This window comes from Salvelinus alpinus, chromosome 2, assembly GCF_045679555.1.
Source record: "Salvelinus alpinus chromosome 2, SLU_Salpinus.1, whole genome shotgun sequence".
In the NCBI taxonomy this organism is placed as follows: Eukaryota; Metazoa; Chordata; class Actinopteri; order Salmoniformes; family Salmonidae; genus Salvelinus; species Salvelinus alpinus.
The window spans coordinates 30,722,002-30,747,094 of NC_092087.1; the positions used below are offsets into that span (position 1 = coordinate 30,722,002).

The window sequence follows — 25,093 nt, forward strand, 5'->3', positions numbered from 1 at the left end:
AACGAACATCGCTGTTATTGTCCCAATCCATTCCATTGAAATGATCCATTATCTCTTCAAACAATCTGGACTCAGGGGTAGACATAACACAGTAAATGTAAATCCGGGACACTCCAATTAGTATGATATGTTACGAAATACAATAAGTATGATAAGTTACGAATTCCAATTTGTTGTTAGCTAGGTGGGTAACGCTAATGCTAGCTAGGCTAGTTTAGCTAGGTTAGTGTTAGGAGGTAGGCTAGGGGAAGGGTTAGCTAAAATTCGTAGTTGTTGCAAAGTAGCTAAAAAGTAGTAAGTAGTTGCTAATTAGCTAAAATGCTGAAATTGTCCATGATGATATCCTCCCACCTACCCACCCCGACCAAATACCATACTTTCATTTTAGCTTTCAGTAACCTTCTGTACTATGTAACCATACCAAACATAACCATACTAATTTGATTGTTGTAGATTTACTTTTACTATGTTACGTCTAGTCTATGAGACCAGGCTGCTTCGATTTACTCTTATAAGCCATTGCGCGCGCATGTGCGTTCAACATCTGCATGTTGTAAACCAGTTAGTAACGACCTCCAAGCACCACTCTGTACGGGATGTATGACTGCATCACTTTTGGAATTAGTTGTTGTACTGACACTTCTCACTCTCTGGTAGATTTTTTTTAGTGTAACAGTGAAGCCTACTTTCAATATTTTTTCAGTAATTTTGCTACGGATTTTTTCTGGATTCTGTCTTTTTTCACTAAAACGTGTCAATACCACTACATTTCTGCGCTTTAATGCATATATATTGATACATTCAACACAACTTGAAAATGGATTGTATCTTCGTTGTAATAGTTTTTCAATACTTACTTATCGATGGGATCTACGAAGTGTCCAGCTATGGAAATCTCCAACCATACATGTAAGTATTTTTTATAAGCTGTCATTTTTACTTGATAATACATATTTTAGTCACAGTAACCTACCTACATGATAAAACATTTCTGGTAAGAGTCATGTCACTTGCTACTGCTATTAATTTGAGTTTAAAAACATATAACCAGAATCCAATATCTGTTGACATATCAAACTACCGGTTAATAGGATTATTTTAAAACTTTCACAAGTTGAAATATGATATTTGTTTATCAATTATTTCATTTAATGTTTCAATGTTTTACTCTAGAGGTGTTTGCATTGAAAGAAGAACAATGTGTTCTATACCTGGGCTTGTATAAACCTGTAGTTAAAACGACACAGACAACAATCACTGTTAACTCTAAGGCTGTATTTTATGGAGCTATGATGCACCTGGAGCTATTCATAAGAATACTACTGTCTTTCTCAAAATGCACTGTAATGTTATTACATAATTACACATGATCTCGGGGTGGATTAATGATGCAGGAAGCATTCCTGAGATGCTCCTAAGTTTTCCATATGATGGAGAGCATTCCAGAGTAACAGGTGAGATAAGTCCGAGATGAGGTGCTTCTGATAAGTCTGACTTCATTATAAGTCTCTGTTCAGTTGTAATGGCCGTGTCAATGTCAGATAGTGAAAAATAATGGGAATTCTCTCAGAGGGACCATTGCCAGTCTTGGAAAAATAGATACAGTATCAGCATCACAAACTGAAGGTTATCACAGACCTATCAGACATACACACTATCCCAGAGATGAGACAAGCTTGGACATGGAATGACTGAGCTACTCGTAAATGATGAGACTTCTCTCAGACATACTGCAGTTTCTGCTACTGGAGAGGTACCGAAACACTGCTTAATGTTAGAGGGACAGTATGGCAGCTTGAGATGGTCTTAGAGACTACAATGCAGGGAATATGGTACGATGGGATCTATGACACTCAGATGGCACCTGGCTTATAAAACTCAATAACAAGAGGTCCAAATCAGTTTGTATGATCTTGTTATTCTGCTCTCCTTTGGTCAATGTTTTGATATACTGTAGTATCAGGTAAAGTCGTAGTGAATGTTTGTTTGATGTCTTGCTGTAGGCAGTGTCTTGTGCTGCCCTGCTTAGGGGTCAAACAGTAATGCATGGATATTTTCCCCTTAAGTCTTAGCAGACAGCATAGGCTACACAACACAGTATAAACCCGTATGGAATCCTTGTCCATCTATCTTCACTGGTTCATCCTTCATAACACCCTCTTACTGTAAACCCAAAAATTACAGAATATTGATTTGTTCAATGTTTTTTGCCACTGGCCTCTTTCAGGCCCAACGTGTGTGTGGAGCGGGATGTGACGCTGGTTGCCCAAAGGCAGCTGTGTGTGCAGGCCTTCACACGCATGGTCAAGGTCTGGAAGCAAGGCTGCCTAGGACAGAACTGGTGCATGGGATACGAGAGAAGGTGAGTCCTACTTTTCATTCAGCCATCTCTTCATCCATCCATCAATCAATCCATTCTTCTATCCATGTATTCCTCCATCCATTCCGAAAGCAACACTAGTTATTCACCTGTCTAGTTTTCTATCCTTCTCTTCTGTACCCATCATCTCTATGTCAGCCTTTCACATACTCATGTCTCCTATGTTTGTTCTGAGGAATTCTTCAGGAATGCTATTCTGTAGATAGTCATTATGTTCTATATTGCATGTATTGCCTATGGATAATTCTGTGTTGTGCAGTTGTTGCTGACTCAGTCTTAACAGTAATCAAATCATGTCAAAGCTGTTTAAGAGTGCCTCATCCTCATCCCCCTAAATCTCAGTCAACATCTGTCTCCTCTTTTCTGTCTCCTATCCTTTTCCCTCTCTTTTGTTCTTTAATCAGGGTCTCGTAGGCCTCTCATATAGCACTAAGTGCAAGGTATAGCCACAGCTCTCCTGGAGGGTTAGCTAAGCTATCTATTTAGCCGAGGCGTCTCCAGAGGTCAGGTACATACCTGTGAGGAAGAGTCCTGCGGCTTACCCCTGACTCTCTCTCTGGGGGGTTTCTCAATGTGCTATTGAGGCTCGCTTTCTCCATATATTTACCGCAATACAAAGACGCAGGCAGCTTTGAAGGTAGCCAAACCCTTAATTACACGGTGTAAACAAAATTACGCATAATGACTAGTAGCCGTGAGAGGGCTTCTAAACTACAGGGAAAGACACCGTACTCTGAAGTATAGTCTACCAGTCTTGCACATTGAAATGGACGACTTAAAAGACTGGGGAAATGTTTCCTGATTATTATACTGTATGTGACTTAAAAGAGTGGGAAATGTTCTGTGATTATCGTAGTGGATCTGACGTTTTTTTCTTCTTCTTACTCATTGAACCTCATCAGCAACCTAGCCCTCCCACTCTCAGGATGGTAAACCCAACCCCTAAGAACAGACCACCCTCTCCACCCTCCCTAAGAACAGACAGATCAACCATGACATTGTGCCATACATCTGAACCTCTAATTATTGTATAGACAGGTTTTATATAGTGTAGCATTATATTATCTAATTTGTATCCTTTGATAATGTTATGTCTCCTTGATAACAGGACGGCATACTACACAGCATATAAACAAATCTACAGACAAGACTTCCAGACCGTGTATAAGTGCTGTCCTGGATGGTCTCAACTCAACGGAGAGGCTGGCTGCTTGTATCGTAAGTCTTTCCCTTTTCTTCTATTGCTTCATATTACTGAGGTTTCTGTTGTTAAAGTATCACAACCACCTAGTGTTTCAGACAGGGATCTTCTGTTAATGTGGGAGGGAGTGATTGTTACCGTTATCAGGATACAGACAGTGTACAGTCGTGACCAAAAGTTTTGAGAATGACACAAATATTAATTTCCACAAAGTTTGCTGCTTCAGTGTCTTTAGATATTTTTGTCAGATGTTACTATGGAATACTGAAGTATAATTACAAGCATTTCATAAGTGTCAAAGGCTTTTATTGACAAGTACATGAAGTTGATGCAAAGAGTCAATATTTTCTGTGTTGACCCTTCTTTTTCAAGACCTCTGCAATCCGCCCTGGCATGCTGTCAATTAACTTCTGTGTCACATTCTGACTGATGGCAGCCCATTCTTGCATAATCAATGCTTGGAGTATGTCAGAATTTGTGGGGTTTTGTTTGTCCACCCGCCTCTTGAGGATTGACCACAATTTCTCAATGGGATTAAGGTCTGGGGAGTTTTCTGGCCATGGACCCAAAATATCGATGTTTTGTTCCCCAGGCCACTTAGTTATCCCTTTTGCCTTATGGCAAGGTGCTCCATCATGCTGGAAAAGGCATTGTTCATCACCAAACTGTTCCTGGATGGTTGGGAGAAGTTGCTCTCGGAGGATGTGTTGGTACCATTCTTTATTCATGGCTGTGTTCTTAGGCAAAATTGTGAGTGAGCCCACTCCCTTGGCTGAGAAGCAACCCCACACATGAATGGTCTCAGGATGCTTTACTGTTGGCATGACACAGGACTGATGGTAGCGCTCACCTTGTCTTCTCCAGACAAGCTTTTTCCCGGATGCCCGAAACAATCGGAAAGGGGATTCATCCGAGAAAATGACTTTACCCCAGTCCTCAGCAGTCCAATCCCTGTACCTTTTGCAGAATATCAGTCTGTCCCTGATGTTTTTCCTGAGGAGAAGTGGCTTCTTTGCTGCCCTTCTTGACACCAGGCCATCCTCCAAATGTCTTCGCCTCACTGTGCGTGCAGATGCACTCACACTTGCCTGCTGCCATTCCTGAGCAAGCTCTGCACTGGTAGTGCCCCGATCCCGCAGCTGAATCAACTTTAGGAGATGGTCCTGGTGCTTGCTGGACTTTCTTGGGCGCCCTGAAGCCTTCTTCACAACAATTGAACTTCTCTCCTTGAAGTTCTTGATGATCTGATAAATGGTTGATTTAGGTGCAATCTTACTGGCAGCAATATCCTTGCCTGTGAAGCCCTTTTTGTGCAAAGCAATGATGACGGCACGTGTTTCCTTGCAGGTAACCATGGTTGACAGAGGAAGAAACAATGACTCCAAGCACCACCCTCCTTTTGAAGCTTCCAGTCTGTTATTCGAACTCAATCAGCATGACAGAGTGATCTCCAGCCTTGTCCTCGTCAACACTCACACCTGTGTTAACGAGAGAATCACTGACATGATGTCAGCTGGTCCTTTTGTGGCAGGGCTGAAATGCAGTGGAATTTTTGGGGGGGGGATTCAGTTAATTTGCATGGCAACGAGGGACTTTACAATTAATTGCCATTCATCTGATCACTCTTCATAACATTCTGGAGTATATGCAAATTGCCATCATACAAACTGAGGCAGCAGACTTTGTGAAAATTAATATTTGTGTCATTCTCAAAACTTTTGGCCACGACTGTATGTTTATTAGTGTAAATGCAATCTTTACGGGATCGACGCCCGCTTACACGTGAGTGGAGGTGATACTCCATAGGCTAGTGAGAGGAAGGAAGGGTGCGTCAAACCCATCGCCCTGGGTCAGGAGCCGAGGGTGGTTGGGAGAGCATTCAGGAAGAGGTCATAAGATCAAAAGGTACTTGGAGGTATCTCTACCCGATTAACAGCTGTAGCAGCCTTGAAAGTATACTTTATCTACTTTTGAAGAACTATTAAAACAGTGATTTCGTCAGACAGCTCTGCAGCATGGGCATCTGTGGCAACTTAATGCTCACGGGGTACCCTTTTCGCTAACATGGGGCACTTGGCTCATTGGGGAGCACATAGGTAATGTTAGATGGTTGGCTGGCTGCTACTGCCTGAGCAGAGATGAGATGATGACTTAAAAAATGAAATAATAAAGTTGTCCCCCCCAAAAAAATGATATACACAATTCAAATATTTTATTTAAGTAAAGTAATGTGAATAAATTATGGTTAATAAGTGTTAAGCAGTAATGAGCAGTCAGTAATATCATGGGGCTCTTATTCATTTCTTTGTTCTGTGTTAGAGACCATGGAATGTTTTCAATGTTTTGGCAATTGAATGGTATCAATATTTGGCGTTGTAATTTCTATTAAAAAGCTCCAAAATCATTTCAAGGTCATATTTCATAATGCATTTAATGTTAACAAATAATAATCTAAATAAAAAACGTTTTTTTTTTTTTTTTTAATGAACCCGAAACCGAATCCGACCTTAAAAAGCACTAATCACTTAGCACTATCAGTGCAACAGTTACTGTGACGTTCACAACCAACCAGACACTGGGTGAAAGCGCCAATATGTTAAGTCATTTTTTATTTTTTTTGCTGAAACTGGCTTTGCATTGCAATGTCTTGTTTTAAATTCTGCCAAAGATGATAGTGGACTTACAGACATGTTAAAGTGTTGACTGACCACCAGACCTAATCCCCTTTGCTTCTGGCTCAGCTACACTTGGCACTGCAGGGCTCCTTGTGTCCTGAGATGGTGGGTGTGTCTGCCTGCCAAAGAGTGAGGGTTTGGCTGGACAGGTAATCCTCTTTGTTCAGTTGGGTGGACATTTTCGATGTGCTGACTGGTTCCCAGTTTCCTTGGAGCTCCACAGTTAAATCTCGGCTCACACTCATAGTCATGCTACCATATTTCCAATCAGCGGACTCAGAGGAGTGGTAGTAACTGGTGGTACAGGTCAGAGGCTTGCACCATGGACCTTGGCAAAGACTGACTCCAGTGTCACTTCCAACCCTATCCCAGAGGAGAGAGACCACCTGCAAATGAACAGAAAAGAGTCAAGAAGAAAACAATACCATGAGTCAAAACAGAATCTCCCCCACTCTAATCCTCTGCTTTGGTAATGGAGAGACGTGTTATAGGGATCTGCTGGGCTGAGGTGCCACGGTTTCCACAGTTTCTCTGGACTGGGGCTGGGGCTGAAGCTGGAGATGGGGATGGGCCTGAGGCTGGGCCTGAGGCTGGGGCAGGGGCTGACACTGGGGATGGGACTGAGGTTGGGCCTGGGACTGAAGCTGGGGATGGGGCTGAGGCTGGAGTCAGGACTGGGACTGAGGCTGGGGTAGGGCTGGGGCTGAGTCTCCTGCTGAGGCTGGAGTCAGTACTGGGCCATAAGGCTGAGTGTGAGTCTGCTACTGGGCCTTGGACTGCTCAACTCTGTGTGGACAGGCTTAGCCCCACGCAAGTGAGACCTGGCAGGGCCCTTTGATGGGATTTTACGGCCGTTGATCCGCATCGCATAGCCTGCATACCTTAGACATCACCCCTGACAAAGCCCCTAGTAAACAGCCTAGACATCACTTTCATTCCCCACCACCGCCCACGGGAACGCTCCCACCTCCACCTACCCATCCCCTGTGTCCAGGCCCCAGCACCATCCTGTGTGCTGTGCCTCACCTCCCCTCATGCCTGTGGAGAAGGCTAGTGTCTGGGCCAGGGGGTGGTGGGATGGGACAGGGGTGAGAGATGATCCCCTGGATGTGCCTTTCAGCAGGGTCTCCTTATGGTCTCATGCTTTCCTCAAAGCCCTCTTTGTCTCTTGTTAAAAGGTTACAGTATTAAATTATCCAGGGAAGCATTAGGCTGTCTGCTCAACCCCTGAGCTCTGGTTTGTTTTAAAACACCACACAAGGAAACGTCCTAACAGGCATTCCCCAGTGCTGCCCAGTGTCTCCCTCACTAAGTTGCAGGGTTTTGTTTTTCTTCTGCATGACAATGTCGGCTCTCTTCGACACACGGCTGGGCTTTTATGTCCGTAACTTAAGACGCGGCAGCACTTTGAGACGGGACAAACTAATCACCCTTTTCTCTGAGCCATTGAACCAGGAAAAAAGGATCCTCACACCACAATCCACCCTCTCTCACTCTTGCACACTTAGACCTATGTTGTCTCCAGTGTTCTTCAATGCAATTCAATCTATAGGACTGTTTTTAACAGTGCATACGACATCCAAGAAGACAGATCAGCTCTATAGCAGAGACCGCAAAATGTACAGCTTTAGTAAATCCTTCGAAAACCCCAGAGATTGAAATGGGAATGTTGTGCATTAAGATAGGGATTTAGTGTCTGGCACATGTGAGGTCTCTGTTGAGGGGGTGTCTGTGTGGTGTGTCTGCGCTAATAAAAAGTGAGTGTAAGCTAATTAGGCTAATGTTGTTATTGTGAGGCAGTTGAGCGGAATGAAGTGTCACATCATGCTGTAGAGAAACAGCCCTGTACATTGATGAGCAGCCATGCTAACAGCCCCCTTTCCAATCCTCTCCCTCTATCCCTATCTCCCTCGCTCTCCTCCGTTTGGTTCTCTTCTATCGTCCTTCTTGTCTCCCCATCTCTCGGCCATATCTACAGTCCAGCTGTTCACTTTCGCTGTGGGCATTTTCCGACTTACTGGCTCCTCTTGTCCAGTTCTCCCTCATCCTCTACTAAGATATACTCTTATTTGGTCATATGTAAGGCTTGAGAATGGTAAAACATTTGAAATATGTCTGGTTATTGTCACGGCTCCCTCCTTCTGCGCTGTCCCTCCCCATCCTCCCCATTCCTAGTCTTTCTATTCCCTTCTAATCCTGATTTAAGATAGTGTGGGGCAAGCTTTACTTGTAAAGCATCCCAGTGACATGGCATAGCTGGGATTCTTAGACTGTAGTATCAGGCTATCCCAATGGCAGAGTGTAGCCATTGTATATAATCAAAGTTAAAGTGCAGACCTAATGGTTTTCGAAGACATCCTCTTTGTCCAGCACATGCCATAAAACCCAACATTTTGGCTGCAAAGGCCTGATTTGACTGAGAATCCTGGGGCAGTGCACGCAATAGGAACCTTTTCCACAAGGAGGTAATCTGTGCACACTGACATGTGTTCTAACTGGCCTGAATTCCATTTGCCACTGTTCATGTGCATGTGGAAGTGCATGCAAATGCATAATTTGGTTCAAAGCTAAAGTGTTGCTTAGGTGACCCATTGAAATAATGTATTTTTGTGTTTTTTGAGAAGCACCAATTGGCTTGATGACTATCTGACTTTCCTGAGGGTAAGAGTCCTTGACTTGCTGATGGTGCTTCTAGAGACTTCCATCCACTTCTCCTCCATTCTAAGGTCCATTCAATAAGCTAAGAGTTCATCCCCAGTGAGTTGCCTGGTGAATGGACCGGGACAGTCAAGAGTGGAAGCGGGCAGTTATGTTGATTGATGGCAACAATGAGCTTTGTGACAGGGAGTGAGGAGCAGAGGAGCGGGGACAATGGCTCCACCAGTTTGTCGCCCTCGTTAACTGCTGAATGGGAACTGGCCCCCTTTTGTGGCGGGAGGGACCAGGCTGGCGGATATACACGTGTACCGGGCCAGAGGGACGAGGAGACTGTGGCTCTCCGTGGGTGGTCTTTGTGTGTGTGGAGAAACACTGCATCCCAGGGATAAATCAAATCAAAGTTTATTTGTCACGTGCGCCGAATACAACAGGTGACCTTACAGTGAAATGCTTACTTACAGGCTCTAACCAATAGTACAAAAAAGGTATTAGGTGAACAATAGGTAGGTAAAGAAATAAAACAACAGTAAAAAGACAGGCTATATACAGTAGTGAGGCTATAAAAGTAGCGAGGCTACATACAGACACCGGTTAGCCAGGCTGATTGAGGTAGTATGTACATGTAGATATGGTTAAAGTGACTATGCATATATGATAAACAGAGAGTAGCAGTAGCGTAAAAGAGGGGTTGGCGGGTGGTGAGTGGGACACAATGCAGATTGCCCGGTTAGCCAATGTGCGGGAGCACTGGTTGGTCGGCCCAATTGAGGTAGTATGTACATGAATGTATAGTTAAAGTGACTATGCATATATGATAAACAGAGAGTAGCAGCAGCGTAAAAAGAGGGGTTTCAGGGGGGGGGCACAATGCAAATAGTCCGGGTAGCCATTTGATTACCTGTTCAGGAGTCTTATGGCTTGGGGGTAAAAACTGTTGAGAAGCCTTTTTGTCCTAAACTTGGCACTCCAGTACCGCTTGCCATGCGGTAGTAGAGAGAACAGTCTATGACTGGGGTGGCTGGGGTCTTTGACAATTTTTAGGGCCTTCCTCTGACACCGCCTGGTGTAGAGGTCCTGGATGGCAGGCAGCTTAGCCCCAGTGATGTACTGGGCCATACGCACTACCCTCTGTAGTGCCTTGCGGTCAGAGGCCGAGCAATTGCTGTACCAGGCAGTGATGCAACCAGTCAGGATGCTCTCGATGTTGTAGCTGTAGAACCTTTTGAGGATCTCAGGACCCGTGCCAAATCTTTTTAGTTTCCTGATGGGGAATAGGCTTTATCGTGCCCTCTTCACGACTGTCTTGGTGTGTTTGAACCATTCTAGTTTGTTGTTGATGTGGACACCAAGGAACTTGAAGCTCTCAACCTGCTCCACTACAGCCCCGTCGATGAGAATGGGTGCGTGCCCGGTCCTCCTTTTCCTGTAGTCCACAATCATCTCCTTAGTCTTGGTTACGTTGAGGGTTAGGTTGTTATTCTGGCAACACCCGGCCAGGTCTCTGTTCACAGACACATACATACAAAAACAGACTGGCATGGCATGGTGTTTCCGAGTCATAGAGGCTAAGCTCATTGTCTTGGGATGTTTTCATTTAAGTTTATCATGTCCATGATAAACACTGTGTATGAAAAGCAGGAAAGTGTAAAATGTACCACAAATATCCTCTTCCTATTCTCCTCCACACATGTATCTAGTACTTGTTATCTTATCTGTGACCAACACTGCCAGACAGGGAGACATTTTGAGTAATTCAGTTTAGCCACCAGGTTCCCACCCACATCCTCCCACTGCACATGGAAATCTGTGTATCCTACCTTCAGGGATATCCCCATTCAGATACATCCATCAACATTACATACTAAGACAAGTGATTTAGGAGACAGGTTTGAAATATACATTTTTGGAATGTCCCTGAAACCATTCTTCAGGGGTATTTAAAGTTGTTCTGGTGACGAGGACCTTCTGACAGTGCTGCCCTTGGCCTATCCTGGCTACTGTGAGAACCCTTTGATTTTATACATTCCTCTGCAAAGCAAAGCATCTGCCTCAAACTATAGTGCTGCTCTCTGTGTGTACCAATTACTAACACAAACGGAGATGGCAGGGTGGAGCTTTTATGCGGCAGGTAGCCTTGTGGTTAGAGCGTTGGGCCAGTAACCGCAAGGTTGCTGGATCGAATCCCCGAGCTGACATGGTAAAAATGTGTTGTTCTGCCCCTGAACAAGGCAGTTAACCCACTGTTCACTGGTATGCCATCATTGTAAATAAGAATTTGTTCTTAACTGATTTGCCTAGTTAAATAAAGGTTAAATATTATTTTTTTATATAATTAAAATGCTTACGAATTACTGTAAATCTGCTCCCTCTGTCTCTCAATCTGGGGTTAAACATATGGACACAACCTAAACAAACAGACCCTCATCATTGACTATAAAGATACACTGCCTCTGTTAGGATGTGGAGGCCATGTCAGAGGCTGAGCTGGTGACACCTGCACCTTGGACTCCAGCATCCGTCTGGTGGCAGTGCGACTCATTGACCTATCTCTGTTTCTCTGTGGAAGCAGCTAATCCCCTCAGACAAGGTGTCTTTGTAACAGAGTGGAGGCAATCACAGAGAAAGATGAGAGTGAGTGTTACGCCGTTTGCCGTGCTGCACAGCAAGTTAAGGAATTATTTCAAGGGAGATTAAGCAGTGTAAGGGTGGAGAGCGGGCGGCGGGAACATGCTCTCCATGGTTAGCTGGCAAGAAGTTCATTTCTTAGAGGGGGAAAGGGACAAGCGTCTTGTTTGCCACTTGTGACATATTGAAAACTTCAGGGTGGTTTGACTCCTCGCTTCCTTGGCAGTGGTTTTTAATTGCATTGGAAAATGGCTACTTCTGAAGGTCTTTCACAGCTGTTAATAATGTTGTTGTTCTGATGAATTTGCATCAGTTGATCAGCTGTATTTGGGGACACAAAGCTGTATACAGTGCATTCGCAAAGTATTCAGACCCCTTAACTTTTTTGTTACGTTACAGCCTTATTCTAAAATCCTTTTTTGCAAATGAATTAAAAATAAAAGACAGAAATAACTTATTTACATAAGTATTCAAACCCTTTACTATGAGACTCGAAATTGAGCTCAGATGCATCCCGTTTCCATTGATCATCCTTGAGATGTTTCTACAACTTGATTGGAGTCCACATGTGGTAAATGATTGGAAAGGCACATACCTGTCTATATAAGGTCCCACAGTTGACAGTGCATGTCAAAGCAAAAACCAAGCCATGAGGTGAAGGAATTGTCTGTGGAGCTCCGAGACAGGATTGTGTCAAGGTACAGATCTGGGGAAGGGTACCAAAACATTTCTGCAGCATTGAAGGTCCCCAAGAGCACAGTGGCCTCCATCATTCTTAAAGACCAAGACTCTTCTTAGGGCTGGCCATCTCAAATATAAAATATATTTTGATTTTTTTAACACTTTGTTGGTTACCTCATGATTCCATATGTGTTATTTCATAGTTATGTCTTCACTATTATTCTACAATGTAGAAAATAGTAAAAAATAAAGAAAAACCTTTGAATAAGGAGGTGTTCTAAAACTTTTGACCGGTAGTGTACATTTGCAAAAAATTTTGCTTTGTTATTATGGGTATTGTGTGTAGATTGATGTGGGGAAAAAACATTTGAATCCATTTTAGAATAAGGCTATAATGTAGCAAAATGTGGAAAAAGTCAAGGGGTCTGAATCATTTCCGAACGCACTGATGTTAGGTATTTGTTGAGTGAGGGTGGAGTGTGAAATGGACCATTTTAATGTTCTGCTAAGCATTCAAAATGTAATGAGTACTTTTGGGTGTCAGGGAAAAGGTATGGAGTAAAAATAACATAATTTTCTTTAGGAAAGTAGTGAAGTAAAAGTAAAAGTTGTTAAAAATATAAATAAAATAAAGTCAAGTACAGATACCCCCAAAAACTACTTAAGTAGTACTTTAAACATATTTTTACTTAAGTATTTTACACCAATGTGTTGTGTTGGTTGTTGGAGCTGTGTTGGGTATTAGTTGATTGAGGGCGGAGGGGGTTGTGTTGGAACTGTGTTGGGTATTGTTGAGTGAGGTCTGAGGGGACTTGTGGATTGCTGCTCCCAGACACAGAGCTGACCAGGTGTCTGAGCACAGGGCCAGGAGGACGTCAAGATGTTTAGACTTCGCCTCACACTCCAGGGATTCTTCTGGAGCTGTTGAGAGAGAGGACAGAAATGATTCTGCCCCCCCCCCCCCCCCCCCTTCTGGCAAAGACACATATAATTTCTTCTCAGTGACGGGTTTATAGCTAAATGTGCAGTTTTATAGCTAATCTCATGCTATTCTACACATTTTGCCATGTTGCTGTTTTAAAGCTGAGATAGAGTTCAGCATTTTTAAAGCTAAAATATAGGTGTTGTTGACTGTGATAAAAGCACTGGATTATGAGTTAACTTGTTTGCTAAATTAACAAATGAAATAGTCCGTGGCATGGTGTATAGTATATAGCCATAGAAGCACAGTTACATATGCCTCAATGCAGTCATATTTGTTAATTATATGGGGTTTGGCTTTCAGTTAGTTCTTTTTGGCAACCCATCTCGTGAGAGTGAATGTCATTCCAATTAATCTGTTCTGTTATATTTCATCAAATCTGATTAACCCAGTGCACTGCTTGCTACGAATTCTCCAGTACCAGACAAAAGTTGACACACCTCATAGGATCATTTTTTATTTTACCTTTATTTAACTAGGCAATTCAGTTAAGATCAAATTCTTATTTTCAGTGACAGCCTAGGAACAGTGGTTTACCTGCCTTGTTCAGGGGCAGAACAACAGATTTGTACCTTGTCAGCTCGGGGATTAGATCTTGCAATCTTTCGGTTACTAGTCCAAAGCTCTAACCACTAGGCTACCTGCCTCTAATGACAAGAGTGTGCAAAGCTGTCATCAAGGCAAAGGGTGGCTATTTGAAGAATCTCAAATATAAAATATATTTTGATTTGTTTAACACGTTTTTGATTACTGCATGATTCCATATGTGTTATTTAATAGTTTGATGTCTTCACTATTATTCTACAATGTAGAAAATAGTAAAAATAAATAAAAACCCTTGAATGAGTAGGTGTTCAAAAACTTTTGACTTTGATGGTGTTTGCATGTTAAAAAGGACAAATAATGTCCCTTTTGGAACACTGATAAGTAACTAGCATAAAAATTGGAAATGCTTAATCTGATTGGGTGGGCCTGGCTCCCCAGGTGTGGGGGCCTGGGCCATGCCTATGCACCTGATAGGCACTTCTGTTAGTTTGAGAATATAAAAGAACATATGTTCAATGCAAATGGGTCCAATGTAACGTCATGATTTGTGAAAAGTTTTTTTTTCAGCTGTCGGGACGCATTTCTAAACAACTCAGCTGCCAGGTCGAAAATCAAAACAACTCAATTGGCTAGTTCAGCCATCTGGCAAGAAATGGGCGGGTTGTAACTTGATCCTACTGCTATGATTTGATAGAGCGAGGCTGTAACTCTGATCCTTTTCACATCTCTCTCTATTGCTCATATCATTTGTTGCTGTTTACTTCTACTATGATAACTAGATCAATGGCGATGACATTTGCTACCAATCCATAAATGTACATAATATCTAACAAGGAGAGCGAGGGTAGGAAAGAACATTGAAACGATGATGCACATTCTGTCTGACTCAAATCTGCCCATAGTTTGAGAAGTGAGAACACACGCACGCTGATCTACAGCTTTCTTGGTCCATAAACATGCAGGAAGATTCTTCGGTAGCTTTACCTATTGTCAACCTTTATTTAGGCATTTTTAAACACTTCCTTCTTTCCCTATTACGACAATCATCTAATCTGACGTCGACACAAGCCTTATTATTAGTGAATTAAACTAATATTTGCAACATAGGTTAGATTTTGGTCTCTGTGTCAGTTGACTCGTTTCTCAATACAGCACCTTTCTGTTGTAGAATGAGCTACAGTATCTTACTGCTTGCTGATGATTTTCCCAGGTAGACATTCCTCGACATTATGCAGTGCTCAGCCGGTGAGTAGCGGCTGGCATAGCAGATGTTTTGCTATGTAGAGGGACTATGGACAAAGCCGATAAAGAAGGACCGGTAGACTATAACAGAACATTATCGGTCATTTTCTAGTTTTCTTTACATCTCTGTCTCCTCATGCTGATGTAACCCACCTTTGAGATGAATAGCTGTTCATTATGAAGCTGTCTAGCATTGAGAGGAGCTGCTGTTACCATGACAGATGACACCTATAGCTAGAGAAAAAACACCTGTCAAGATCATGAGTAACACAGACATATTGGACATTTCCTTAGGCATAATGTTGAAAGGAAAAATAATTTGTTTTTAATCGTTTTCGAGGAAGGCATTTACAGACTGCCAAACTATGTTCTCCTCTTGCTGTAGTTTAAACAAGTACACTGATTTGTTGGTAGTATATCTTGTCACTCATTTTTATTGCCCATGTTGAACTGCACACCACCTCAGATCTTTGGTTGGCATGTCGTTATTAATAATAACAGGCACATATGTGGCCCATATATGGCCCCAAAATGGACTGGGAGGGGGAATTGGTCATGCAGCTGCCGATCGGATTAGATTAGCAGAAAAATGCAGATCTGGCAGAAGCTACATCTTTTGAGAGGTTCCTGTCTAATCACCTTGGAGAAGAGCGGGCATTCCTGCCATGATTAGGTGTTCCGTACATCTCCTCTCCCTGAGCCTTAGTACTGCTAGTGCCAACATGGGTGTGTACAAACACAAGCGTCAATCCTCTGATACTCTGTAGCCGTCACACTGTAGACTGCACCTTTCTTAATGGAGCGAAACATGAGGCTTGGCTTGCTCTCCTGTACCTTGCTGTGCAGTGTACAGAGATCCTACACACACACACACACACACACACACACACACACACACACACACACACACACACACACACACACACACACACACACACACACACACACACACACACACACACACACACACACACACACACACACACACACACACACACACACACACACACACACACACACACTAGCTTGGAGGTGAAGGAGAGAGAGGATATGAGTGTGTAGAATGCAATGCCTACACCTCTGTGCTGGATTCACGTGGCATAGGCTACCTAGTGGTTTGAGGTGTTTGTTTATTCCAATTCCACGGATTTCACACGTCTAAACGAGATAAGTTGTTCGACTCTGGGGATTTAGCCAGATAGGGCCGTCTCTCTCCTAGATTGATGTCCCACACCCTGTGGCTCTCTGCCTCACCTCATGCTAATAGTACTGGATGCATGATCTATGTCTGTGTGGAGATATGGGCCATATATTCAGTTTCAGAGCAGATTCCTATGTGACCATGGGGGTTGACTATGTACTTAGCAGAGATGCAGCCTATTTCTTTCACTCAGGGTTAAACTATCCCAGCTGATTCATTTTCTAACAAAAACATTACTATTACTTTTTTTTTCACCTGGTAACGTGCCTGAAAGCCACTCTCCTTCTTGAAGAGAGCCAACTGGAGGAGGGAGCCCTGTTAGCGTGGTTAAATGTAACAGCAGGAACATCAAGGTCCTTCTCAATCAGGTGTTAACAGGGAACTGAAGAGGCACTGATAGGTCAAACTGTCCCACTGCAGATGTTGACATTCTGTGACAGCAGCCAGGTGCTTCTGCTCCTCTTATCTCTTCTCCTCTTTCTTTCTCTCCGTCTCCTATCCCATCCATCCCATCCCGGTGCCATCCTCCAGCTGTGTGTAGCTACGGCGTGTGCTTCAACGGGGGCCAGTGTCGGGAGGGCTCCCGCTCCAGCTCCCAGCTTTGTGACTGTCCTGCTGGCTTCAATGGGCCCAGTTGCCAGTATGGTGAGTACAACACTCTCTGTTTAATGTACTGTAGTTCCTACAGTATGTCCTGCTGTTCCTGTCCGTGTCTGTGTCCTTCAGTGGGTCGTTCCACCAATTTGGTGCCTTTTTGAGCTGTGTAACTTGGTGAAAAAAAACTGTTTGATTTTACCTAATTTTCACATTCTGCCATAAAGAACAAATGTTCAACTTAATAAAAAACTAATTTTCCCATCTCAAAAAAATACAATAGGAAGTTCCTATTAAGTGCCAAATATAGCAACAGGGTTGACGATAACAGGGTTGACGATAACAGGGTTGACGATAACAGGGTTGACAGTTTAATCTTAAATCAGCCATACATCTCTATGTGATAGGAGAAATTTGAATCTTATTGTGTGCAACAGGGAGGGGCAATTGAATGCAAGCTTCACAAAAAATATGAAATTGTTAAAACATTTCTAGCCTGTCTATCTATGGTTTACAACAGGGTTGACGTGTTATGCGTCACTCACTCAGTTTTCCACTCCAAAACACCAGAAAATTACCAAAAATAGTACAAACAGCCCACCTGCTTTTACACTACAATTTGTCTATAGATGCTTAATGTTTCTTGAAAAAGATTGGATAAAAAAAGGAATTGTTTTACGATATTAAAATTACAATTCAGATAATAAGATGGCGCCGGAGCAGAAGGCAGACGTTTTACGTGCCCCCAACCGATAGTTTTTTGTTTGTTTGTTTATCTGCGTTGTTTTTTAACTTGTTTTTTTAACTAATTTAGTACATAATGTTGCCACTACTGTCTCTTATGACCGAAAATAACTTCTAGACATCAGGACTGAGATTACTCACCACGGACTAGCAGAATCCTTTTTCTTCTTTCACGACTTTGACGAGCCCGAGGCGGAGGATATACGGCTCCCTCGGGAACAGGCCCCGACCCCCGTGACCTGCGTGAAGAGGAGGTAGAGAAAGAGAGGCTGGAGAGCGGGCTGCCTTCTGAGAATTCGGAGGCGATCGAATAAACCCCCACTTCCCTCAGTTCTGCTCGCAAACATGCAATCTTTGGACAATAAAATCGACGAGTTACAGGGAAGATTAAACTACCAATGGGACATTCAAAACTGTAACATCTTATGCTGCACGGAGTCGTGGCTGAACGACGACAATATCAACATACAGCTGGCTGGTTATACGATGTACCGCAGGATAGAACAGCGGCGTCTGGTAAGGCAAGGGGCGGCGGTCTATGTATTTTTGTAAATAACAGCTGGTGCACTATATATAAGGAAGTCTCGAGCTATTGCTCGCCTGAGGTTGAGTATATCATGATAAGCTGTAGACCATACTACCTACCGAGAGAGTTCTCATCTGTATTCTTCGTAGCTGTTTACATACGACCTCAGTCAGAGGTTGGCACTAAGATTGCATTGAATGAGCTGTATTCCACCATAAGCAAACAAGAAAACGCTCACCCAGAGGCAGCGCTCCTAGTAGCCGGGGACTGTAATGCAGGGAAACTTAAATCAATTTTACCAATTTTCTATCAGCATGTTAAATGTGGTCCAGAGGGAAAAGAACTCTGGACCACCTATACTCCACAAACAGAGACGCATACAAAGCTCTCCCTCGCCCTCCATTTGGCAAATCTGACCATAATTCCATCCTTCTGATTCCTGCTTACAAGCTAAAATTAAAGCAAGAAGCACCAGTGACTAGATCAATAAAAAAGTGGTCAGATGAAGCAGATGCTAAGCTACAGGACTGTTTTGCTAGACTGTAATATGTTCCAGGATTCCTCCAATGGCATTGCGGAGTACACCACTTCTGTCATTGGCTTCATCAATAAGTGCGTCGATGATGTCGTCCCCACAGTGACCGTACGTACATACCCCAACCAGAAGCCATGGATTACAGGCTGCATCCGCACTGAGCTAAAGGATAGAACTGCCGCTTTCAAGGAGTGGGACTCTAACCCGGAAGCTTATAAGAAATCCCGCTATGCCCTCCGACGAACCATAAAACAGTCAAAGCATCAATACAGGACTAAGATCGAGTCGTACTACACCGCTCGTCGGATGTGGCAGGGCTTGCAAACCATTACAGACTACAAAGGGAAGCACAGCTGAGAGCTGCCCAGAAGAGCTAAACTACATCTATGCTCGCTTCGAGGCAAATAACACTGAAACATGCATGAGAGCACCAGCTGTACCGGAAGACTGTGTGATCACGCTCTCCGCAGCCGATGTGAGTAAGATCTTTAGACAGGTCAACATTCACAAGGCCGCAGGGCCAGATGGATTACCAGGACGTGTACTGCGAGCATGCTGACCAACTACCAAGTGTCTTCACTGACATTTTCAATCTCTCCCTGTCCGAGTCTGTAATACCAACATGTTTTAAGCAGACCACCATAGTGCCTGTGCCCAAGAACACTAAGGTAACCTGCCTAAATGACTACTGACCCGTAGCACTCACGTCTGTAGCCATGAAGTGCTTTGAAAAGCTGGTCATGGCTCACATCAACACCATCATCCCAGAAACCTGAGACCCACTCCGTTTGCATACCGCCCCAACAGATACACAGATGATGCAATCTCTATTGCACTCCACACTGCCCTTTCCCACCTGGACAAAAGGAACACCTACAGTTGAAGCCGGAAGTTTACATACACTTAGGTTGGAGTCATTAAAACTTGTTTTTCAATCACTGCACAAATTTCTTGTTAACAAACTATAGTTTTGTCAAGTCGGTTAGGACATATACTTTGTGCATGACACAAGTCATTTTTCCAACAATTGTTTACAGACAGATTATTTCACTTATAATTCACTGTACCACAATTCCAGTGGGTCAGAAGTTTACATACACTAAGTTGACTGTGCATTTAAACAGCTTTGAAAATTCCAGAAAATGATGATGTCATGGCTTTAGAAGCGTCTGATAGGCTAATTGACATAATTTGAGTTAATTGGAGGTGTACCTGTGGATGTATTTCAAGGCCTACCTTCAAACTCAGTGCCTCTTTGCTTGAGATCATGGAAAATCTAAAGAAATCAGCCAAGACCTGGTTCATCCTTGGGAGCAATTTCCAAACACCTGAAGGTACCACGTTCATCTGTACAAACAATAATATGCAAGTATAAACACCATGGGACCATGCAGCCTTCATACCGCTCAGGAAGGAGAGGCGTTCTGTCTCCTAGAGATGAAAGTACTTTGGTGCGAAAAGTGCAAATCAATCCCAGAACAACAGAAAAGGACCCTGTGAAGATGCTGGAGGAAACAGGTACACAAGTATCTATATTCACATTAAAACGAGTCCTATATCAGCAAGGAAGAAGCCACTGCTTCTGGTTTGGTTTGCTGCACATGGGGACAAAGATCATACTTCTTGGAGAAATCATTATTTTTGGAGAAATGTCCTCTGGTCTGATGAAACAAAAATAGAACTGTTTGGCCATTATGACCATTGTTATGTTTGGAGGAAAAAGGGGGACGCTTGCAAGCCGAAGAACACCACCCCAACCGTGAAGCACGAGGGTGGCAGCATCATGTTGTGGGGGTGCTTTGCTGCAGGAGGGACTGGTGCACTTCACAAAATTGATGGCAACATGAGGAATGAAAATGATGTGGATATATTGAAGCAACATCTCAAGACATCAGTCAGGAAGTTCAAGCTTGGTCGCAATTGGGTCTTCCAAATGGACAATGACCCCAAGCATACTTACAAAGTTGTGACAAAATGGCTTAAGGACAACAAAGTCAAGGTATTGGAGTGGCCATCACAAAGCCCTGACCTCAATTCTATAGAAAATTGGTGGGCAGAACTGAAAAAGCCTGTGTGAGCAAGGAGGCCTACAAACCTGACTCAGTTACACCAGCTTTGTCAGGAGGAATGGGACAAAATTCACACAACTTATTGTGGGAAGCTTGTGGAAGGCTACCTGAAACGTTTGACCCAAGTTAAGCAATTTAAAGGCAATGATACCAAATACTCATTGAGTTTATGTAGACTTCTGACCCACTGGGAATGTGGTGAAAGAAATAAAAGCTGTAATTAATCATTCTCTCTACTATTATTCTGACATTTCACATTCTTAAAATAAAGTGGTGATCCTAACTGACCTAAGGCAGGGAATTTTTACTAGGATTTAATGTCAGGAATTGTGAAAAACTGAGTTTAAATGTATTTGGCTAAGGTGTATGTAAACGTCCAACTTCAACTGTATGTGAGAATGCTATTCTTTGACTACAGCTCAGCGTTTAACACCATAGTGCCCTCAAAGCTCATCAATAAGCTAAGGACCCTGGGACTACCACCTCCCTCTGCAACTGGATCCTGGACTTCCTGACGGGCCACCCCCAGGTTGTAAGGGTAGGTAACAACACATCCGCCACGCTGGTCCTCAACACAGGGGCCCCTCAGGGGTGTGTGCTCAGCCCCCTCCTGTAGTCCCATGACTGCATGGCCAGGCACGACTCCAACACCATCATTTCATTTGCAGATGACACAACAGTGGTAGGCCTGATCACCGACAACAACGAGACATCCTATACGGAGGAGGTCAGAGACCTGGCCGTGTGTGTGCCAGGACAACAACCTCTCCCTCAACGTGATCAAAACAAAGGAGATGATTGTGGACTACAGGAAAAAGAGGACCGAGCACTCCCCCATTCTCATCGACGGGGCTACAGTGGAGCAGGTTGAGAGCTTCAAGTTCCTTGGTGTCCACATCACCAACAAACTAACATGGTCCAAGCACACCAAGACAGTCGTGAAGCGGGCACGACAAAACCTATTCCCCCTCAGGAGACTGAAAAGATTTGGCATGGGTCCTCAGATCCTCAAAAGGTTCTACAGCTGCACCATCGAGAGCATCCTGACTGGTTGCATCACTGTCTGGTATGGCAACTGCTCGGCCTCCGACCGCAATGCACTACAGAGGGTAGTGCGAATTGCCCAGTACATCACTGGGGCCAAGCTTCCTGCCATCCAGGACCACTATACCAGGCGTTGTCAGATGAAGACACTAAGAATTGTCAAAGACTCCAGCCACCCTAGTCATAGACTGTTCTCTCTACTACCGCATGGCAAGCGGTAGCGCCAAGTCTATGTCCAAGAGGCTTCTACACAGCTTCTACCCCTAAACCATAAGACTCCTGAACATCTAGTCAAATGGCTATCCAGACTATTTGTATTGACCCCCCTCCCCTCTCCATACCACTGCCACTCTCTGTTGTCATCTATGCATAGTCACTTTATTAACTCTACCTACATGTACATATTACCTCAACTATCCGGTGCCCCCGCACATTGACTCTGTACCGGCACCCCCCTGTATATATTGTTATTTTTTACTCCTGCTCTTTAATTACTTCTTACTTTTATCTCTTATTCTTATCCATATTTTTTTTAAACTGCACTGTTGGTTAGGGGTTCGTAAGTAAGCATTTCACTGTAAGGTCTACTTACTGTAAGGTCTACTACACCTGTTGTATTCGGCGCATGTGACTAATACAATTTTATTTTATTTGAGTTCACGTTAGAGGGTTCACCTTAAAATCAGGGACAGGTTTGTTTTTTGACCTTAAAATGAATCCCTAATCACATTTAATAATTTAATAAATAAAATGACTTTGTCGTGGCAACATAAATAACTAGAGGAAGGGAAAGTGGATACTTAGTCAGTTGCACATCTGAATGCATTCAACCGAAATGTGTCTTCCGCGCTTTACAATGATGGTGAAAACTTGGATAAATGCTTGGGTAAAGTGGGTTAAAATCTTCTTTGATGTCACAGAGAGTGCACAGAGAGACATGTCAAAATGCAGAATTTTGGCACTTTAGCAAGTCTTTATTCAAATAAAAAATTAGATTTATTGGATTTTCCATGTGGTCTATATTAAAGGGCACTTCAATTAATATAACTAGGTTTGCAAAGCTACTGTTAGTATACCAAAGTTACCGGAATTTACAGTAATTTTGGTAGTTAACAGAAAATGGCAATCTATTGTAACTTTGGTAATATTTACTTGTATAATTGTTTAAAAAAACGTAGTCATACATTTTTTATGTCGGTCTTCATATTTCCCATGAGTATCTAGCAGATTAACAATATGGTTTAAGAGAAAATAGCCTAATTTAATGAAAAAAAACATCTAATCAACAATGGCATTATTTCCAATTAACTCTGCAAATTCTTCCAAATATTGACTTTTTTTCACAGCTGCCAACAGTTTGACGCCAAAACATTGACAACAAATACATACTGACATAGTAAAATAGATAAGTGTGTAAAAAAAATATAAAGGATATTTCATGGTGATATTCACTAATTTGAGGGTTTATACACTGAACAAAAATGTAAATGTAAAATGCAAAAATGTGAAAGATTTTACTGTTCATATTGAGTTCATATAAGGAAAACAGTCAATTAATATAAATTCATTAGGCCCTAATCTATGGTTTTCACATGACTGTGAATACAGATATGCATCTGTTGGTTACAGATACCATAAAAAAAAGTAGGAGCGTAGATCCAAAAACCAGTCAGTATCTGGTAACACCATTTGCCTCATGCAGCACCACACATCTCCTTTGCGTAGAGTTGATCAGGCTGTTGATTGTGTACAGATCCTTTAAAATGTCATTATGTGATAAGAGTCACTGACTCAAAGCCACAAGATGGTAGAACATATTTCAAACGTTGCTTGTTAGGGAGAGGTAGTTGCAGAAACGTTGGAATGGTTTAGTCGACCGTACTCAAAGTGAAGTTTAACTCCGCCATCTATACATCTTCAGTAGAACGGTGAATACGGAAGCCCTTTAAGATTGCGTACTTTCACCGATACTGTACACACTGTACACAAACGATTGTCAAGCCTCTGACGCAGCCCGCACATTTTCTATCAATATGCAGTTGACACCGCTGTTGTGTGTTTCCTCCACCCAGACCAAGCCTCTCCAAGGTTGACAGAGAAACGGCAAAATTTGTCCAGTGGTGTGCAGATAACTTTCCTGAAATAAACATTAAGAAAACAAAAGAGATGGAAATTGATTTCAGAAGGAACAAAAGTCCACTACGCCCTAAGAAGATGAATGGTGAACCAGTCGATAGTGACCACATATAAGTACCTGAGAATCAAAATAGACAATCAACTGAAATTCAATGACTGTGCCTTTGCAAAGATAAAGAAATTGCAACAGAGAATGTTTTTATTACGCAAACTGAACCATTTTAATGTCGACAGCCATATCTTACAAATGTTCTATAAATCTGTCCTGCAGAGTGTGCTGTCCTGTGGTCTGATATGTTCTATAAATCTGTCCTGCAGAGTGTGCTGTCCTGTGGTCTGATATGTTCTATAAATCTGTCCTGCAGAGTGTGCTGTCCTGTGGTCTGATATGTTCTATAAATCTGTCCTGCAGAGTGTGCTGTCCTGTGGTCTGATATGTTCTATAAATCTGTCCTGCAGAGTGTGCTGTCCTGTGGTCTGATATGTTCTATAAATCTGTCCTGCAGAGTGCGCTGTCCTGTGGTCTGATATGTTCTATAAATCTGTCCTGCAGAGTGTGCTGTCCTGTGGTCTGATATGTTCTATAAATCTGTCCTGCAGAGTGTGCTGTCCTGTGGTCTGATATGTTCTATAAATCTGTCCTGCAGAGTGTGCTGTCCTGTGGTCTGATATGTTCTATAAATCTGTCCTGCAGAGTGCGCTGTACTTTGGTCTGATATGTTCTATAAATCTGTCCTGCAGAGTGCGCTGTACTTTGGTCTGATATGTTCTATAAATCTGTCCTGCAGAGTGTGCTGTCCTGTGGTCTGATATGTTCTATAAATCTGTCCTGCAGAGTGCGCTGTACTTTGGTCTGATATGTTCTATAAATCTGTCCTGCAGAGTGTGCTGTCCTGTGGTCTGATATGTTCTATAAATCTGTCCTGCAGAGTGTGCTGTCCTGTGGTCTGATATGTTCTATAAATCTGTCCTGCAGAGTGTGCTGTCCTGTGGTCTGATATGTTCTATAAATCTGTCCTGCAGAGTGCGCTGTACTTTGGTCTGATATGTTCTATAAATCTGTCCTGCAGAGTGCGCTGTACTTTGGTCTGATATGTTCTATAAATCTGTCCTGCAGAGTGCGCTGTACTTTGGTCTGAAATGCGTGTTTGGAAACATGCGAGCGCAAGACCAAGTCAAGCTTCAGCGCTTGATTAAGATGTCGGGAAGGATAATTGGTATAGATCAGGAATCAGCCACCAACATGTACACAAA

General features: G+C 42.9%; 1 protein-coding gene and 1 long non-coding RNA gene across 2 annotated transcripts in view; one reads left to right on the forward strand and one right to left on the reverse strand.

Moving 5' to 3' along the window:
• The first annotated feature begins 482 nt into the window (after nt 1–482).
• LOC139558800 (multiple epidermal growth factor-like domains protein 6) overlaps nt 483–25,093 on the forward strand; it is a 103,212-nt gene continuing 78,601 nt past the window's right edge. Inside the window, exons 1-4 of the mRNA XM_071374238.1 lie at nt 483–909; nt 2,228–2,362; nt 3,489–3,598; nt 16,723–16,836. Coding sequence (XP_071230339.1) covers nt 818–909; nt 2,228–2,362; nt 3,489–3,598; nt 16,723–16,836 — 451 coding nt within the window. The 5' untranslated portion in view covers nt 483–817. The remainder of the gene's footprint in view (nt 910–2,227; nt 2,363–3,488; nt 3,599–16,722; nt 16,837–25,093) is intronic.
• On the reverse strand, nt 6,174–17,771 carry LOC139558864 (uncharacterized). The gene is made up of 2 exons (XR_011671660.1): nt 17,671–17,771; nt 6,174–6,642 (listed from the first exon to the last, which is right to left on the reverse strand). It is a non-coding gene; the product is annotated as an uncharacterized lncRNA (long non-coding RNA).